This window comes from Leptidea sinapis, chromosome 1 (assembly GCF_905404315.1).
Source record: "Leptidea sinapis chromosome 1, ilLepSina1.1, whole genome shotgun sequence".
NCBI classification, from domain to species: domain Eukaryota; kingdom Metazoa; phylum Arthropoda; class Insecta; order Lepidoptera; family Pieridae; genus Leptidea; species Leptidea sinapis.
Window position 1 is genome coordinate 17043977 of NC_066265.1, and position 20806 is coordinate 17064782.

General features: G+C 39.5%; 1 protein-coding gene across 3 annotated transcripts; it reads right to left on the minus strand.

The window, feature by feature from the left end:
- Positions 1-1261: 1261 nt before the first annotated feature.
- Positions 1262-20511, minus strand: LOC126969943 (protein lifeguard 1-like). Of its 3 annotated transcripts, none has more exons than XM_050815589.1 (8): positions 20323-20511; positions 16964-17010; positions 8275-8453; positions 5446-5541; positions 5253-5359; positions 4689-4848; positions 3121-3250; positions 1262-2867 (listed from the first exon to the last, which is right to left on the minus strand). In XM_050815589.1, exons 2-8 carry the CDS (start codon positions 16992-16994, stop codon positions 2635-2637), a joined length of 936 nt encoding a protein of 311 aa, XP_050671546.1. In that variant the 5' UTR covers positions 16995-17010; positions 20323-20511; the 3' UTR covers positions 1262-2634. The 3 variants fall into 3 exon arrangements, with proteins under 3 accessions (XP_050671546.1, XP_050671560.1, XP_050671554.1); XM_050815603.1 differs by lacking the exon at positions 16964-17010 and adding an exon at positions 17069-17155 and having other exon boundaries at positions 20323-20510; XM_050815597.1 differs by lacking the exons at positions 16964-17010; positions 20323-20511 and adding an exon at positions 9192-9344.
- Between the last annotated feature and the right edge of the window lie 295 nt (positions 20512-20806).

Sequence of the window (20806 nt, forward strand, 5' to 3'; positions counted from 1 at the left end):
TCGAATCCCCGCCATTTTTCTTCGATATTTTTATTGTTTTGTTTACAAAAATGAGCGATTCAATTTAAACGCTGAATATTCGAGTGAATTTTAATTATTGTACTATATAAAATGTAAATTACTACTAAAATAAATAATTGATACATTAATACTTAGTTTATTTGTATATAATCAGTTATTAATGATATTAGGCTACTACTAGGACTGGTGTTTTAATGTTAGCATTAAGCTAACTGTTTCAGAATCTTTTAGAGGATTCATATTCTGGGTGTAGATAAAGTCTTGTATGCAACTGTTGATAATTAGGTATTAAAAATCCACATTCGTGTGTTAATACCCCTTATTACACAACAGTTGCATAATTAACTATTATGTAATAGGAGGACAAACGAGCATACGGGTCACCTGGTGTTAAGTGATCACCGCCGCCCACATTCTCTTGCAACACCAGAGGAATCACAAGAGCGTTGCCGGCCTTTAAGGAAGGTGTACGCGCTTTTTTTGAAGGTACCCATGTCGTATCGTCCCGGATCGTATCGTCCACAGCATTGTAGTACGCGGAAGAAAGCTCCTTGCAAACCGCACTGTGGAGGACCGCCATACTTCCAGATGGTGGGGATGATATTTTAACTTGTGGCGAGTCGTGCGAAGATGGAATTCGGCGGCAGGAATCAGGTTAAACAGCTAGCTCTTCGGAACACTCCCCGTGATAAATGCGGTAATAAATAATTTTCTTATACCTCTATAAAACCATTGATAAACATTAACTGCAACATGGCTAGGGCGACAAGTCCGCGTCGGTGCGAACCATGTACCCAATAAGAGCGTCGTTACCTACATATCTGACATATTATAGATACACAAATTATTAAGAAAACAAAATTTATAAACGATGCGGGTCTCAAACCCGCGACCTGTCGCGTTCAGTGCGAGCGCTCTTCCACTGAGCCAACTGCAACGGTTCGAATGACGTATCGTTGATAAATCTTTTATACCTTGTTCAAATCTCAGGTTATGGCTTCATTCTTTTTTCCATCGCCCCGCATCGTTCATAAATTTTGTTTTCAAATTTAATTTGTGAAATATACCCAGAAAGGAGGGTTATCATTTAAAAAAAAAATATTCATATTATAGTTACATCGGCCGCTCTCTTGCAGTTCTTTGAAGCATTAACCATCAACGCTATCTGAGAAAAAATACTGTTATGCGATTGTTTTTATATCTTAATGTGAGGGCAGAACAGGACAAATAAAACTCACTCTCCGTATCTGTGATAGAATCTTTATTAAAGCATCACACCAAGGGGTAGCTATCATCAGTTATATTACAAACAAAACAATTAGACGCGGTGTTAGACTATACCGCGTCATCCCATACTTGCCTATATTTATAAACAACATTACCAACACAATAGATAATATCCAATTGAGGCATTTAAGTTACTCTTAGTCGAATTTCCTTGATAGTGCATCAACAAACCAGCCAATCAGGAATACGATCCTAAATATAGACAAGTTTGGGAAAGTATTATTAATTACATATACATTTATATAGAAATATATAAGTAGGTAGATATTAATTACAGTAAGTTATAAAATTACAAAATAAAATATTGACTGAATGTTACTTAAAGACGGACTATGAACATAAGAAACGGATAGAAGTGTACGTACTGCAGTGCACACGCAAAGCGGCGGGTCCCGGCGAGCGTTGTACAAATGGCCGCATTATTACAGACCACTAAACAAACTCTATTGTTGCCAAACAAATTACTAACCAACAGATCTCTTGTTAATAACATTAATTATTATTGTTTATCGAGATTGAGTGAGTTAATTTGCTGACCTTACGTCTGCCATTTGTTATAAAACGCTTCAACAGGTGACATATATACTGGGACATATCGAGAGCACGCTTCTCATTGGTCGGTCTCAGGCGCGCGTTGAGCTAACAAAACGCTGATTGGCTCTTTGGGTTTACACGTGTCTTTACACAATCCCCCCTCCCCCCACGCCTACTGCCGGGCCCAGTGACACACAGCACACTCTACTCTTAGACTTAACATTATTGTCGTAGTTGTGTTAACAATTATCATTTCATAAAAAGCACATGAAGTATATAATATCAAGTATTAATATTTGCTGCTCAAAGGTAGTTCATTGTCGTTTTGCAAGTGATACAAACACTACCAGTTGTGTGCCGTGGAACAACTTTGTTATGTTTTGTTCTTCAAATTCTTCGGCGCTAATCGCTCAGAAATTATTGAAAAAAAAAAAAACAGCAGCATATCATATCTTAATGACTTATAATCATAAATATAATACTATCCACGGTCCACCCCTCTTTAAATAATTAAAAACGAAAACAATCAGTCTACACAAAAACTCAAAAAAAAACAGAACATTATTTTCCTCTAAGTATAATAATTAATTATTAATGGCTAACGTCAGTTACAAACATTGGAATGTTATAATCTAATATTTAAGTAATAAAAACATGAGAATCAAATAAGTATTACGTTAATTTTTGTATATTCGAGAAACAAATATATTGAGTAGACTTTATTACTGGCCACATTATATTATGACATTAGCCGGTGTGACAGTTGTCAGTTGACAGAAGACAGGTGACAGCTTAGTCCCTGGCTGCGCCAATGATGGTCAGGATGTACATGAAGATGTTAATGATGTCGAGGTACAGGTTGAGCGCGGCGAAGACGTATTCCTCGGGCGAGATGGAGTACTTGTGCTTTCCGCCCATCATCAGCTGCGTGTCGTACACCAGGTACACGGAGAACAGAAGCGCTCCCAGCGACGCGTACACCAGCGTCACCACGTTGTTCTTCGGGATGAACATTGCGATTATTCCTGAAATTATTGCCCGTATTGTACGCTCGTCTGATACTCTAGCCAGCTCACACATTAAGTAAACATTCAGTGGGTGTTTAGAAGTACTTTGAAACATGGACAAATTAATGAATTGCCTATTCACGTTCAAGTTCGCCTTTAACTGAATAAAAGGCATCATAGAGTAATATTCAAGTCCACCGAGGATTTTTTACATTGGTGTACAGCTACTGTAATACACGTATGTGTGTGTGTGTGTGTCCATGTCACTCACCAAAGAGCAACAGCACCACGGTGCAACACAGCAGAATGCCGCCCATCGCCGTGAAGTCCCACTTGGACTGCATCGCGAACAGCGTCAGCGTGAGGCAGATTGCCGCCGTGATGCCCACCGCCATCAGCACCTGTCACCAGTCACCAGTGCCAATGATTTTGTACATACATTTTACAATAAATGATGATGATAATCATACATGGTTGTATCCAACATTAAATCGTAATGAACCCTCGTGTATGTGTCACGCAGTGGGTAACAACAGAGTAACGAGTGTGTGTGTGTGATGCAGTGGGTAACAACAGAGTAACGAGTGTATGTGTCACGCAGTGGGTAACAACAGAGTAACGAGAATGTGAGGGTCATGCAGTGGGTAACAACAAAGTAACGAGTGTGTGTGTGATGCAGTGGGTAACAACAGAGTAATGAGTGTGTGTGTCACGCAGTGGGTAACAACAGAGTAGCGAGAGTGTGTTTCATGCAGTGGGTAACAACAGAGTAGCGAGTGTATGTATCATGCAGTGGGTAACAACAGAGTAGCGAGAGTGTGTGTCATGCAGTGGGTAACAACAGAGTACCGAGAATGTGTTTCATGGAGTGGGTAACAATAGAGTAGCGAGATTGTGTGGGTCATGCAGTCGGTTACAACAGAGTAGCGAGTGTGTGTTTCATGCAGTGGGTAACAACAGAGTAGCTAGTGTGTGTGTCATGCAGTGGGTAACAACAGAGTAGCGAGATTGTGTGGGTCATGCAGTGGGTTACAACAGAGTAGCGAGAGTGTGTTTCATGCAGTGGGTAACAACAGAGTAGCCAGAGTGTGTTTCAAGCAGTGGGTAACAACAGAGTACCGAGAATGTGTGTGTCATGCAGTGAGTAACAACAGAGTAGCGAGAGTGTGTTTCATGCAGTGGGTAACAACAGAGTACCGAGAATGTGTGTGTCATGCAGTGGGTAACAACAGAGTAGCGAGAGTGTGTTTCATGCAGTGGGTAACAACAGAGTAGAGAGAGTGTGTTTCATGCAGTGGGTAACAACAGAGTACCGAGAATGTGTGTGTCATGCAGTGGGTAACAACAGAGTAACGAGAATGTGTGTGTCATGCAGTGGGTAACAACAGAGTAGCGAGAGTGTGTTTCATGCAGTGGGTAACAACAGAGTAGAGAGAGTGTGTTTCATGCAGTGGGTAACAACAGAGTAGAGAGAGTGTGTTTCATGAAGTGGGTAACAACAGAGTACCGAGAATGTGTGTGTCATGCAGTGGGTAACAACAGAGTAGAGAGAGTGTGTTTCATGTAGTGGGTAACAACAGAGTAGAGAGAGTGTGTGTCATGCAGTGGGTAACAACAGAGTAGCGAGAGTGTGTTTCATGCAGTGGGTAACAACAGAGTAGCGAGAGTGTGTTTCATGCAGTGGGTAACAACAGAGTAGCGAGAGTGTGTTTCATGCAGTGGGTAACAACAGAGTAGCGAGAGTGTGTTTCATGCAGTGGGTAACAACAGAGTAGAAAGAGAGTGTGTTTCATGCAGTGGGTAACAACAGAGTACCGAGAATGTGTGTGTCATGCTTACCGCGTCGCTCTGGTACATGCTGGTGACGACACCCATGAGGAAGCTCTCGGCCAGCGTGAATATCCCCAGGAAGATGAAGTTGGTGGGCGCACGCCTACGAACGTCACCGCAGCACGCCATCACGATCAGACACACGAACATCACCACAAACGCAATCCAGCTGCAAGGGAGACACACATGCGTCAAAACACTCAGTGACCTCGAAGGATACATTTATGTAAACCTGCACCTGATACCAGGACGATGAAGGCCTGCTCAGAACACATGTAAAATGATGGCAGTTTTCAATTTCCACCAGGCCAGCTTGCAAAATTTTCCCCCACGTATATTAAATAAAAATCGATATAGACACAGTAGGTATACTTTAGTCCTACTACTACGTATTTTATTAGGTATGTTTTCGGGATTAATCAAATAAAAAAAAAACGTGGACTGCTATTTGGAAACTTGTGAGTCTCTGACAAAAGAAAAACCCCAAGGCATAGACACAGAAACTGTACAATTTGTTAATTAAGTTCCACGAATACTGGTATCTAAATTGGATAGTGAGGGTTCGGTACGTACAAGAGGTAAGTGTTGCGCTGCACCCACAGCTTGGTGGGCTCGTGGAAGGTGAAGAGCGCCACGAACGAAAACGTCACCAGCAGCTGGCACATCAGGATGGAGTACACCTGCAACAGATGCACACAGTATCACCCCGACTAGTATTACAATCAGTCTTAGTTAAAAAATAGTGTGAAATGATAGACAAACTCACCTTCCTGATGAACGACTTCCGAATGGTCTGCTCATTGAAGTCGAAGCCCTTGACGTCGGCATCGTCGCCCAGGGTGCCGGGCCCGCCGTACCCCGCCTGCAACGTCGTGTCAATAACTTAACAAAACTGTTTGGTACTATTTAGATGCATTAGCTGTGATTATCTTTCAAATGTATCAGTCTTTAGCAGCTGAAGAAAAAGGTCAGCATAGGGCCCTTTTAATGTTTTTATTTAAATTACAAGAAAAACACTCTTATCAGCACTAATACACCTCTTACCACTTCCCCCCAATATAAATTTGTATCCAATAAATAATATATAAACAGGTTTATTTAATTTGCAGATACAGTTTTTTATGTAGAGTCCTCCGAGTTGTTATAAAAACAGGTTTTACGGTAATCCTATCGAAGGTTAAAATTAAAATTGCGAGGAGAGATATTTTCAAAAAAATATTTATAATACTGTAAACATTTAATGAATAAACTAATCAAAAATGATATAAAATATTCGCCAATGAAGGTCGAATTGTAATACAAAATGAGCACATGTAACAAGATACCGACATTGACACAAACCGGCCAGCCCATAGTTTCCGCCGCGCACCGGTCGCTAGGTGACGGCGTGGCCTCCTGGACCAGCACCATGTCATGTGTCAAGGTGTGAGAGGTCGACACAACTCAATAGACCCTACGTTGTACGGTTGTATCTGTGGCGCCGGATCATCAGTCGTTTAGGCCTATCACAGACGACAGACTATCCGTACCGCAATTTTTAGTCTGTGATAATAAAACCGATATTATATTCAGTAACACAATCGACGCGCAAAAAGTCTGACACACAAAATATCCTCGTAGATCTGACAGACCGCGCCGCACTGTGCCGTACAAAGAGTGCGCCAAAAAAATATATAACGTTCGCGTAAAAAAATACAATGCCGTATACACGGGCCATACAGGGCACTCTAGGGAAATCGTTGACCAGTCCCGTAAGAAACTTGTGTCTTCTATCGAGTTCTCTCTCGGTCGCGGAATGGGGTAAGTTTATCACTAAAAAACCCCATTTGTCGTATCACCGCTCTTCGACAACACTACCCTTAAAGCCTCGCCTATTATCGGACTTCTGGGTCTCGAAATCTTGAGCGATTGCCAATTCCGCGGCCATTTGGAGATCAAAGCCAAATTTAAAACGCCCAGTTACTTCGAAGCCAATTGGGCCAATTGTAACTGGGCGTCCCACATTCTAGCGTTGTACAAAGTGCAGGTTCGGCCACATATGGAGTAATGCTGTTATCTCTGGTCTGGCGCACCCCAGTTTCAGTTCGATCAATTTGTCCGCGTGCAACGCAGAGCAGCTCGAATTGTCGGGCACCCAGTGCTCTGGCGACGGCTGGATCACTTGGCGCTGCGTAGAGACATCGCTTTATTGTGCGTCCTCTACCGCATTTATCACGGGGAGTGTTCCGAAGAGCTGTTTCACCTGATTCCTGCCGCCGAATTCCACCTTCGCTAACGCCACAAGTTAGGATATCATCCCCACCATCTCGATGTGTGGCGGTCCTCCACAGTGCGGTTTTCAAGGAGCTTTCTTCCACGTACTTCAAAGCTGTGTAATGACCTTCCTTGTGCGGTGTTTCCGGGACGATACGACATGGTACCTTCGAAAAAGCGCGTACACCTTCCTTAAAGGCCGGCAACGCTCCTGTGATTCCGTGATGTGGGCGGCGGTGATTACATAACACCAGGTGACCCGTACGCTCGTTTGTCCTCCTTTTTCCATAAAAAAAATATCTATGTGTGGCCCGACCGGGCTGCGGGACGCCGTGAAGCTGTGTGTGACACCCAGCGTTATCGATGCACAGATGAATGAGTCATGAATTCGGCTTTGGCTTTTAGGTGCCCGCGGACCCTAAACAATCGCTCTAATTTATTATACCCAGGACTTCAAGCACGTGCATTATAAAACATTGGGCAAGCTAGAACTTAGAGACACACAAGCCATCTCATCAGAGACGTTAGAAATATGCCAAGTTCATAACAAATGTATCATATACATATTCAAATTAAATTAAATCCTGTGTATTTATCGTATAAGAACGAATACACACACACACACACACACTCACACACACACACACACACACACACATATGCACATTTATATATTTGTGTATGTAAATACATAAACTGACACATACTGAATACAATCATGGCGTTTTACTGTGTCGATTGCTTAAAATTAAGGCCTTTAAAATGTTAATCCCCTTATGGCTGTCAGATCATATTAATGTTTTTTAAATATTTTTAAGAGCTGTGGATTATGTAAAAATAAATAAAATAAATAAATAAATTCATTCGCATTCAACAAGCCACCATTCTACTGGAATGAAAACGAGATTGCCACACCGTCCGCATCCTGAGTGCAAACAATCACATATCAAAGATAATAGACCGCTGAGCCGGCATCACCTGTGAAGCAGATCCGAACGGCGATATGAACGGCGTCAGGTTTTTTTTATGAAATTAAGGGACGAGACGAGCAGGACGTTGGTGGTAATTGAAACGCCTTGCCCATGACAATGCAGTGCCGCTCAGGATTCTTGAAAAACCCAAAAATTCTGAGCAGCACAACAATTGCGCTCGTCATCTTGAGACATAAGATGTTAGGTCTCATTTGCCCATTAAAGTCACTAGCTACGGCGCCCTTCGGACCGAAATAGTAATGTGTACAAGTTACTGCTTCACGGCAGAAATAGGCGCCGTTCAGGTAACCCATAAACTAGCCGGAGCCTCCCACAGGTAAGGTCCAAGTAAGACAGCAGTCGGAGCTCACCTCGCCATAGCCCGCGCCGCCGTAGCCGCCGCCCGGCTGGAACCCCGGCTGCGGAGGAGGATACGACCCCGGGGGGTAGCCGGCTTGCGGGGCTGGGTAGCCAGCTTGTGGTGGAGGGTAACCAGCCTGCGGGTAGCCCGGCTGTGGGTAACCAGCCTGTGGGTAGCCACCCTGTTGATCTGCAAATAGAAACAAGTCATGATAAATCGCACGTTGTTTTTTTTAAATATTGACACACTTACAAGACAACGATATATTTAATACAATATACTTACTTAAACATACATAAATACATATAAACATCTATGACTCGGAAACAAACATCCATCGTATAAATGAATGCACCTACCGGGATTCGAACCCGGGACGTCTAGCTTAGTAGTGAGGGTCACTAACCATTCGGCTATATAGGTCGACAAGTTGTTGATAATGATTTGGCTTTCAATTAGTGATTTCATATCCTATTATGAATAAAGGTATTTGAATACTGAGTGGGCGACACACGGGCCACGCTGGCCAGCTCAACCCGTAGTCTCCGCTCTCAACAACAAGCTTCGCCCGTCATCAGGAGCACGAGAGAACAACATGTGTTGTCAACTTCAGTGCCTGTCGACGGTTTATGTTGATATACATTTTGGGATTGACGAGAACTGTATTGTTTGGTCATCGCAATAGTTATTGATGAAGGGAGTCAGTTTTACTTGAAAAGAAAGACCGTGGGGATATTGATTTAATGAAAAATAAATAATACTTTCATTTTACAATTCCTTAAACTTTACAGCCGAAAGGTAAATCAAGTAGAGTCGTAAATGAAAGTCGAAACCCGAGCGCGACGGAGCTGGAGTGTTGTTACCACGGGGTGACAGTGATACGTCAGCCTCGGGAATTAACATCTGTCGAACAGACTAAATAATTACCTTGTACATTATTCATTGTAGTACAAACATTCAACACTACAACACAAAATATACAAAATTACGTTCAACATGACCCGGCGACGCAAATAAGTTGACAATATGTTGTTATATACTGTCACAGGATAACAAGTGTTCACGGAGACGTCCAGACAAACACTGAACTATTCCAGATCGTTGTGAAGGTGTCGCGTCTCACAGTAATCACAGGAACTGTAGTCTGAGCCTGGGCCACACATGCGCACTAACTAATGATATATTTCGTGCGACTCAGATTCGCGGAACTGCATCGCTCCGATGTCGGTCCTAATAGCATACCTACAGATAGTTCCAACGAACGGTAATTACATAAGCTATATGAACTAATGAGAATAGTGTGGGCAGTTGGTATCCGCCACCCGGCGGCCAGCATCGGGGATCGTTAGCGCCGAAGGTCGAATCTTTTGTTTATTGTAACTCCCACATGCATATGCAGGTATATACATAATGCTGTTCAATACAAAATCAAATCAAATCAGTATATTTATATTGGAAATCATTATTTTAAGGAAATGAAAATGTCCTCTTCATTCTGCACTAAATTTGTTGTTAACTAAAGATAGTTATGTATAGAGCGACGTCATGTGCGTCATATAACAGACACAATACGATAAGAGTCCTCTTCTGCGTCCGTGACCTGAGACTTAGTATGTACTGTAACTGCACTGTCAATCGCAATCATCAAAGTGATACCATATAAGTACAAGTGCACCAGTGTTTAGCGGCAGAAATACCTTGGTGAGGTGGAACTACTGCCCCAGATGAACCCTAGGTAGGCCTGTCTGTGTAGGTATCGAAATCGTACACGCGGCGGCCACATCAACGGGGCTCAGCGTTGCCAGATGTACCGCTTTTCCGCTTTTTACACCGCCTTTCGTGATAATGGACCGCCTTCCGCTTTTAACTGACGCGGTTCCGCTTTTTTTGAGACTAGTTAGTTCCATGTCATGTTCAACTTTGAACAAGTTGAAAATTTACTCGGTTGAATGAATACTTCCATTCTGAAAAGACTGTTGTAACAGTAGTACCCGAAAAAATGGTGACTTATTGAATGAATGGTGAAAGACGAAATTGGTGAACGGCTGTTCACAAATCTTCCTAACTTCGCGCTCACAGCTCTGTCAGTTCCTATTTCAAATGCAGATTATGAGAGGAAATTTTCAAAAAAAAATAATATAAAAACTGACAAGCGAAATCGTCTAATTACACCAACAGTCAATGGAGTTCATTTGGCGGACTAGGCTGTAAGAAAAAATGAGGGGCTGTTCCAAAAATTTCAAATCTTCTTCAAACATGTTGGCAAAGATCACTGTCAAACAGATTTACAACATTCCAAAAGCAGAGGTCGAAGAGTCGGGAGACAATGCTGAGGATGTGTTTTCCATCGAATAAGGATTAAGAATAAAATTCCTTTTAAACACTAAAATTTTTTATGATCACTGACATATTCCCTTTAATTTATAAAATCTCTTTTCCTGGTATGAATAAACATATTAAAAAATGAAGCTTATGGAGAAAGAACAATCGATAATGTTAGGTACATTATCGATTGTTCATGTTAATATATAATGTTAAAACAAGAAGTTCCGCTTTTTTTGTTTTAAATCCGCATTTTTAAAGTACTGCTACCGCATTTTCAACTTTCGTACCTGGCAACACTGACGGGGCTATTCAGTAGGGACTCACGAGCGAGCAGTGACGCACGCGCTCTGTAGGGTAAATATATTCTTAGCGCACGCGAGATTCAAATTCAAATATTTTTATTCAAAATAGGATGTGAAATCACTTATTGAAAGTCAAAAAACTACCACCTATTCCAAAATCAATGCCTCAGGCCTGAGAAGAATGGGCGCAACAAACTCAGCGGGCTTTTTTTTTCATCAAAAATATGTTTTACAATTAAAGTAACATTGTACAATTAAACTTATTATTTAATAGCCTGAGGGCGGTCGCTCCATCCCAATCTGTGGTATTATTAAGAAAGTCATTTATTTTATAGTAACCTTTACCACACGCTTTTTAACAAATCTTTTGAATAACGTAATACTTTTGTTTTGAACATTTTCTGGGATCCTGTTGTAAAAGCATATACATCGCCCCACAAAAGATAAAGTCGGTACTTTGGTACCATTCATGATATCTACCTATTTATTTCCTATACTAAGTAGGTTTGACTATGTCGTAGTCTTCCAACGCATATATTACTATCTGCAGCTAACATAGGTTTGAGAACGAAAGAATATTGTTTTAAAATTATCCCTATATTAAAAGATCTATATCCCTAAATTATTATAATCCCTATTTATATTATAGGAAAAACTGAGCAATTTTTATAAGATGACCTTATATACCAGGTAGGTACAGTTTTCGGTTAAGAAGACAACCCTAATGTCGTCAGAAGAGGTAAGAGTCACGCGCTAGAAAGAGAGGTAACTAAAAGGCATTTATTTTCTCAAAATTGATTCCTTTAGAATTCTTTTTGATGTCATTTCTAATAACTACTAGATACTACTACCGCTTCGGAAACAAATGGCGCTCTGAGAGAGAAGAAGCGGCGCAAGAAACTCTCCCAGCATTTTTTTTGCGCTCTTTTCAATAAAAATATACAATATTGTACAGTTATTTCTATCGCTATAAAATAATCACAATCTAGTCCCAGGCTGTCCGATCATTTACATATTCAAAACTAACTAGTAGGTGAATAAAAATGTAGCACGGTGCGATCTGAATTCCATATTATTGTTAGCCCACAAGAATCCCTATTTATTTAATTGATTTTAGGGAGTGAGACTTCTGTACATGTTAGTAATAGTTTACATATTCTTTGCCCTGGGCATTTACAAAAGGTTTTTAATAACGTTTCACAACACATACACGATTGTCAATGACTTAAAACGGTGCATGAAACAGACATCATTACACTTGAAAATTTCTTATGTATTGCGTCACCCTCTGCAATACGGGCCTTCGTTGTACAATACAATGATCGCATACCTACACTCGACCGCCCCTCATCTATTCAATAATATTATTGTTATAAATTCCTTTACTTCCCCATCGAACCTTCCGGAAGGGGATGTACGTAAGTGTTAACTCTGTTGTTGCATCACGTGGCAACTGTGACGTCAATCGTGCATTGTGGAAAGCGACTGAGTCACCGCTTCAGCGAGACCGCGCGGCGCGTCCGCGGTACGGCCACGGGGCCGAAAGATCGATGAAGTTACATAGATTATGTCCTTCGGTCCCGCACTGTGACCTTGACAATGCGACCGCTATATTGACAGATTATATCAACTGCACTATCGAAAGTGTTATATTATACTAGCTGACCTAACAAACGTTGTATTGCCGATATTAAAATCGCGATACAAAAGTAACTGTTGATCGTAGATGGGTGAAAATTTGAAGTTGTATGTGTTTTTAATGCTGACTCATAATCAAACAAATTTAAAAAAAAATGTAAAAAAAAAATCGACCATCCTTAACATTTAGGGGGATGAATAATAGATATTGTCCGATTCTCAGACCTACCCAATATGCACTCAAAATTTCATGATGCTCATGAAATTTTGTCTAGCCGTTTCGGAGGAGTTCAATGTTTAACAGCATGACACTAGAATTTTATATATTAGAAGATAATGTTGACTACTTGTTCAATGCAAAACACTAACTCAGGCACCAGTAAAATAATATAATATCTACAAATATTACCTATCTAGCCAAGTTTCATCCTGGGACACCGGCGAGCTCAGGCGAGTGTACCTTTTTACAACCTGGTGTTAAGTGATCACCGCCACCCGAATTCTTTTGGAACACCAGGGGAATCACAGGTGTGTTGCCGGTCTTTAAGGAAGGTGTACGCGCTTTTTTTGGAGGTACCCATGTCGTATCGTCCCGGAAACGCCGCACAAGGAAGCCCGTTCCACAGCTTTGTAGTACGAGGAAGAAAGCTCCTTGAAAACCACACTGCGGAGGATACCCACACATCCAGATGGTGGTGATGATATCCTAATTTGTGGCGTGTCGTGCGAAGGTGGAATTCAGCGTGAGGAATCAGGTGAAAAAGGTCTTCGGAACACTCTGCGTCTCTGCTGAACGCCAAGTGCTCCAGCCGTTGACAGAGCACTGGGCCCCCGACAATTCGAGCTGCTTTGCAGTGTTCTCTTCCTCTTTATCTGACATACACTTAACAGAACAAGCCAACGCGGCCACCAGACTCCAATTATTATTACATTTCCTACATCGTTTCATTGTTGTTATACATATACAGGTTAATATAATCATTGAAAGCCTCACATTTAAAAGCTTGTCTAACGCGCTCCACATTACAGTAATAATAATGATTGTAATTATCACAAACCTCAATGTAATCATTATCCGGTTTCGGTATTAACCGGTTCTGGCGCACGTGGCTGACCAAACAATTTTGTTAAAATATTATGACACATAACTATGGCACTACTTGTATGTTTAGGATGACGCTCGAGACTTGAGACTTGTGCAATCTATCTATCTATCTATATTTATAAAAGAGAATGTATGTTTGTATGTTCCCTAATATCCCTCTGAGATGTAATGAGATGTATCATGCTATAAGTAATAAGTAAGACATTGACTATTTGACGTTTGAGTATGTTTGTTGCGTCATTTTACATATTATATTGTAATTGAAACGATTTGTAAATCGATTCGTAAATGTAAATCTTGACATAAAAGAGTGGCAATGAGTTTCTTGCTACTTCTTCTCATCAGCCCAACCCTTTACGAAGTAGCGGTAGATTCAATAAGATTTTTTTTTACATTCATAAGACGTGTTATTTCCGTGACCTACGTGAATAAACTGATTTTGATTTGATTTGATATATATTATAGCTGCCATGAGTGAAGAGCCTTAGTCAGGCTTCACACGCGGAACCTGTGAGAATGCCCTGTAGCTGTAGCTTTACCAGTGGGAGGTTCCTTTGCACAGGATGCCGGCTAGATTATGGGTACCACAACGGCGCCTATTTCTGTCGTGAAGCAGTAATGTGTAAGCGTGTATTACTGTGTTTCGGTCTAAAGGGCGCCGTAGCTAGTGAAATTACTGGGAAAATGAGACTGACTTAAAACCCATAAACGCTGGTGTCCCGCAAGGCTGTGTGCAATCCTCTACGCTGTTTCTTCTGCATATCAATGATATGCTACAAATCAGCAATATTCATTGCTATGCAGACGACAGCACGGGGTATGCTTCCTACACCGGCCGTGCCAACATGTCCCGGGATAGCGTCGACGAGAACCGGAACAAACTTGTGTCTGAAATCGAGACTATGCTTTGCAAAGTCTCGGAATGGGGCCGACAAAATTTAGTCCAATTCAACCCCAAGAAGACACAAGTTTGTGCGTTCACCACAAAAAAGTCTCCCTTTGTCGTATCCACTCGATTCGAGATCACTCCTCTAACTGCCACAGCCTGTATTGGCATACTTGGCGTCGATATATCGAGCGACGTTCAGTACCGTGGTCACTTGGAAGAGAAGGCCAAACTGGCCTCTAAAAAGCTTGGTGTACTCAGTAAGGCGAGACCGTACTTCACTAAAAGCCACCGCCTGCAACTTTATAAGGCGCAAATTCGGCCTCACATGGAGTACTGTTCTCACCTCTGGGCGGGTGCTCCCCAGTACCAGCTTCTTCCATTTGACCGCATACAACGAAGAGCGGCTCGAATCATCGACGATCAAGTCATCTCCGATCGGCTTGATTCTCTAGCATTGCGTAGAGATGTGGGTTCTCTCTGCATCTTCTACCGCATTTATCACGGGGAGTGCTCAGAGGAGCTGTTCGGGTTGATTCTAGCGGCCGAATTCCACCATCGGACATTATGTGCAAAGTACCATCCGCATCACGTAGACGTCTGGCATTCCACAACTGCGCGTTTTCTTCGAAATTTCTTGCCTCTCACAGCCACTTTGTGGAATCAACTACCGGCAGCGGTCTTCCCGAACAGATACGACTTAGGGACCTTCAAAAAAAAAGCATACTCCCACCTTAAAGGCCGGCAACGCATTTCTTGACACACCTGTTGTTGCGGATGTCCATGGGCGGTTGCCTCACCTCTCCCCATCCCGTGAGCCTCTTGCCCGTTTGCCCCCTCTCATATAAAAAAAAACTGAACATCTTATGTCTCAAGGCGACGAGCGCAATTGTAGTGCCGCTCAGAATTTTTGAGTTTTTCAAGAATCCTGAGCGGCACTGCATTGTAATGGGCAGGGCTTATCAATTAGCATCAGCTGAACGTCCTGCTCGTCTCGTCCCTTATTATCATAAAAAAAAGGTAACTCTCATTAGATGGTGGGTGATAAGTCTGTTACTCACTGCATTAGCAGTTAAGAAATTAGAATAATAATAATATTGACACACTTTTTACACAAATTATCTTACCCCAAATTAAGCATATATTATAGCCTGTGTTATGGGTTGCAAGACAACGATATATTTAATTCAATTTACTTACTTAAACATACATAAATACATTTAAGCATCCATGACTCGAAACAAACATCCATATTCATCATATAAATGCTTGCACCTACCTACCGGGATTCGAACCCAAAAGAATGATCAAAAGCAAACTGTAAACAGCTGTAGATGTATATGTGCACAAGAAATGTTTTGACTGCAAATTTTTTATCAGGCAGGGATCAATGAATCTATTGAAATTGTAGAGAGGGAGAAAATATACCATTTATTATTGATATATATTGTTTTAGATTACATATATATATAACAGATGAATTTATTTGAAATGAATCACTTTACATGATGCTATTTTAAGAAAAAAATCTAGAATCTGATATCTTATGATCTGTAAACAGATTTTAAATAACAAATGACTAATAGAGTGTACAGCTGCTGTTTATGGACACAATATAAAAAATTATTGTGGATTACATTTTTTTAATGATAATAAGGGACAAGACAAGCAGGACATTCAGCTGATGGAAAATGATACTTCCTGCCCATTACAATGCAGTGCAAGGGTTTTTGAAAAATCCAAAAAATCTGAGTGGCACTACAGTTGCGCTCATCACCTTGAGACATAAGATGTTAAGTCTCATTTGCCCAGTAATTTCACTAGCTATGGCGCCCTGACCAAAACACAATAATGTTTACACATTACTGCTTCACAGCTGAAATAGATGCCATTGTGGTACTCATTATCTAGCTGGCATCCTATGCATAGGAGCCTCCCACTGGTAAATATGATGATGATCATGAACAACTGAGGAAATAATCGGGTGCAGTGATGTAGCATGCATCACATGGTTTACACAAATTGACGGCATACAACATTTATTGAAGTAGGTGTTACTTTGCGGTAATCCATAATTATCCAAATGTTTTGAGTTTTCTTTAGTGTTCCTCAGAGACTAAACTCGTGCTAGAGTTTGGCGAGTCAACATCTCCTCAAACTCAAAACGTTTGGATGCACACAACATTTTACTAACAATGTTATTTGATTCAGTTTCATATCATCATTTACATTCAAAGATGTTTAAAATCAAAGTAATATCCTATCATTTATGCGAATAAAGATTTACATTACTTAGTAAAACTGTCATATTTAAATGAAAATAGTTGTAATTGTAACTGTTTACATTTTTTAAGCCCACACGGTGGTAAGTCTAAGATTCTATAGGGAAACTAAATTCAACAACACTGTTACAACAACATATATAATATTAAAACATGTAAACCTCCTGGATATACTCCTGGATTCTGGAACATTGTCCACCACACAATGCTGCATAAAAGAAAAAAAAAACTACATTAGTAATTAAACATAATAGATTGGTACATACACATAGTGTTGTAGTTGGGCTGATCAGACTTGTTTAACTTTTCCGAAGCCGTTTTGATTCAGTTTAACACCACAATGTTGTAGGCAACTGTAAATAAATGAATCAATATAAATTGCATGTCAAATAATTGTAAAAAAAGTTGTTAATATAAGCTATACATACATCTATATATATAAAAATGAATTGCTGTTTGTTAGTCTAGCTAAAACTCGAGAACAGCTGGACTGATTTGGCTAATATTGGTCTTGAATTATTTGTGGAAGTCCAAGGAAGGTTTTAAAGGTGAATAAATATGAGTGTTCGGAATTAAATAAAAACAACAATTTTGTTTTCCTGTGATGTGTCCCACATCGTACGATATTTGCTTTGTATGGACATATTTCGTATGAGAGAATTTATTGACGCATGGTTTGACAGTTCTGCTGTAAAACAATTTCATTACAACAACAGGGAGCATATTTTACGAAATAATTCTTGATGTTATGATATATTACTGACAAATTCATAAAAAACATTATTTTATTTATTATATACAGAACAACGTCTGTCGGGCCAACTAGTATGATATATAAATCATATGTATGTATACCTACATATAACCAATGATAAATTCCGAGTAGCCTATGACTATGCATGTTATACTTTCTATTATGCATGTGAGCACTAACTATAGACAGAACTCATGAGTAAAACTTTCAATCAATTAGACAATGATAAATAATTTTTTCATACATGCACACAAGATGAGGTTTTTTCTACTTTTTTTTTAAATTACAGGTAGTCTTCCCTATAATGTGGGAAAGACTGCATTAAAATATTAAGATCTTAGTTATGTAAGTTAAATATAAGTAGTAAATTATTGTATTGTTGTATAGTTATAAATTTATGAAATCTTTTTTTTTAAAGTAGAAATATATTTAAGTCATTTAATATCAACATTTTTGTTTAACTCTTCATTTCTTTAATTTTCTTATGTTTAATTGTTCAACTTTGTTATTCTTTTTGCACTATTGTAAATGTTGTTTACACCTGTAAAGACATGTCATATTGTACTATCCCTTGTGTACTTGCTAAAATTTTAAATGTATAATTATGTGTTGTTTGTGTAACTAAATAAATAAATAAAATAGTTCCGCACTATAGGGGTTCCCTTATAACGCGTTTTTACGACCTCGTAAATTCGTAACAAGTATTTTATGCTGGGTAGGTTTTTAATGCACAATTTTAATAATATAATTTAATAACAAAATTGATGTATGTGCAAAGGTATGCGAAGCTAATTATGAACTGTACAAATCATTATAAATTTCACAGAACAGAAATATGTATGGGGAATGGGGAACCACATTACATGGGGAATGCCCGTATTATCTGGTGGATAGGAGTCGCATAATTGAAAACACGAAAAAGTGTACAGTATTATACTGGGAGATTACTGTATTTTAGCACACTTTTCTTTTTGAATCATTGCAACTCATCTCAAGATGCAATGAATAATCATGACAACATGGCAGTTTACATATTGTAAAACAAATGATTTTCCTTGCGGGCAACACATTAATGTTTATTATCTTGGTTCTCATATTTTATGAGTAAAAATGTGTATGAACTTTTAAATGTGTTGGATTACTCTGCATATTTAAAGCTTGTGTTTTCACCTAAACAGCACATGCTGCACACCAGCAACATTATTGCTCTTATATTCTGTAACATATGGATTTAAACATAGACTTATAACAAAACAAGACAGACCCATGATTCAAGAGAGGGAGGCAAGTAATAGGAAGTCTACTGCTAGACAGTCCCCAGCTACCAACTACATAGTTATGAGTCACAACAAAAGAAAAATGTCAACAATGTTATAAATTTATAATAAAATCATATTTCAATACTAATCACATACACATAGTTTTATAATTTTCCAACACAGGTAGAGTTTTTCACATGATTGTTAGACAACTGTGGCTGTTTCATCTTCTTCTAGCATATTAAAGGATTCAAAATAATTGTAAATTATCCCATATGACTTTAAACTCAATGTCTGTCTTATAGCTTGTATTATATAATTGATTGTATTGATTACATTTTTTCTTGTCACTCATGATGACATTTTACACATCACAAGCTCAGCTGTATAGAATGGGTTATAACAAGTAATCTAGAGTCTTTGGACTTTGCCGATGATATATGCCACTTAATGCGCAGATATGCAGTACAAATTGAGCAACCTGAGTGAGGAAGCAGGGAAAGTAGGACATAAAAATAATATTAGAAAGACTCAAGAAATGAGGTGTGGGGAAATGAGCTCAGCCCATTAGTCATTGGTACAGAGGTAGTGGAATATGTCCACAATTTTATCAGAGACTGGAGGAACTGTAGGTGATAGCTCTACACAGATTGCCAAAGCTTGAGCAACCTTTGCAAGGCTTTGAGACGGAAACTGACACAGAGATACAAACTAATTTGTTATGTATATTACAGCCATTGTAAAATACTCTATTTTAATGAAAAGAGTGGCCATTGAGTTTCTTGCATGTTCTTCTCATGAGATCAACATTTTACATAAATTCAACATGAAAATATTCAGGTTTATGTTAACCAATGCCTTGGCAATATCCTTGGTATTCACTGGCCCAACAAAATTTCCAACGATCATCTTTAGAATCACTGTCATGAAGTCCTAATCGAACAACAGATAAATCGCCGCAAATGGAGCTGGTTAGGCCACATACTCCAGATATCCGGATCCCAACCATATACCGAGCCAAGCCATAGACAGGAACCCTCAAGGAAAACGCAAACATTCAAAGCAAACCTGGCGGTGGACTGTTATTGACGAACTGAAAAACATCGGAAAGACCTGGAGTGAAAGCAAGAGCGATGCTCAGGACCGATCGCGATAGAGATGCACTCTGACCCAGCTAGGGGGATACAGGAACATTAGTGAAATGATGATTGTTTATATATTTAGCATAATTCTATTAATAATAATTATCGCCATTGAACACTATTAGGTGATGTTTATTGATTTAAACGCCATGATAATTGATAATGTGCAATGACGACATAGGTAATATTATGAAAGTTTTCCATGGAAAGATAAGTAATTAAGAAACCAGTCATTTATATTAAGGCATAATTCTGCTAAAGACGATAAAAAAAAAACAAATATAGTGTCCGGATTCTGGTGGAAAGTGCTAGATTATTCAAAGACTTCACCTTCGAATCGAGTCATCCTAAATACTAATACTGACCTTTCGGGTGGGTAGGTTCACTTTTTTCACAAAACTTTGCAAAATCTACTAACTTAATTAGCAGACTAGAATTCACTTGAATTAATGAAGAGGAAAAGACAATTTTACACAACCTGATACACCCAAGAAAAATACAATTTACAAGTTCTTAGTTCACCCACGAACACGAATACTGAATAGTTGAATACTGATGACCAAAGAGTATAATAATATATAGGGAAAAGAGAGCCCTCTGAGCTGTCTATTTGAAGACTAGCGCCATCTGAAGATTGGCCCCGAAAATAACTATATATAAGCTCGAAATTATAAAATTAATTTTTAATGTTGTGACGCAATTAAATAACTAACTCTACTTTTAAATGTAGGTATTGCAATTTTTTGCCATGTTGATATTGCGCGTAGAGTTAGTTATTTAATTTTCCCACAACATAGAACATAAAGGATAGGATTTAGTAGTGTTGGTATGAGTAATTGAGGTAATTGG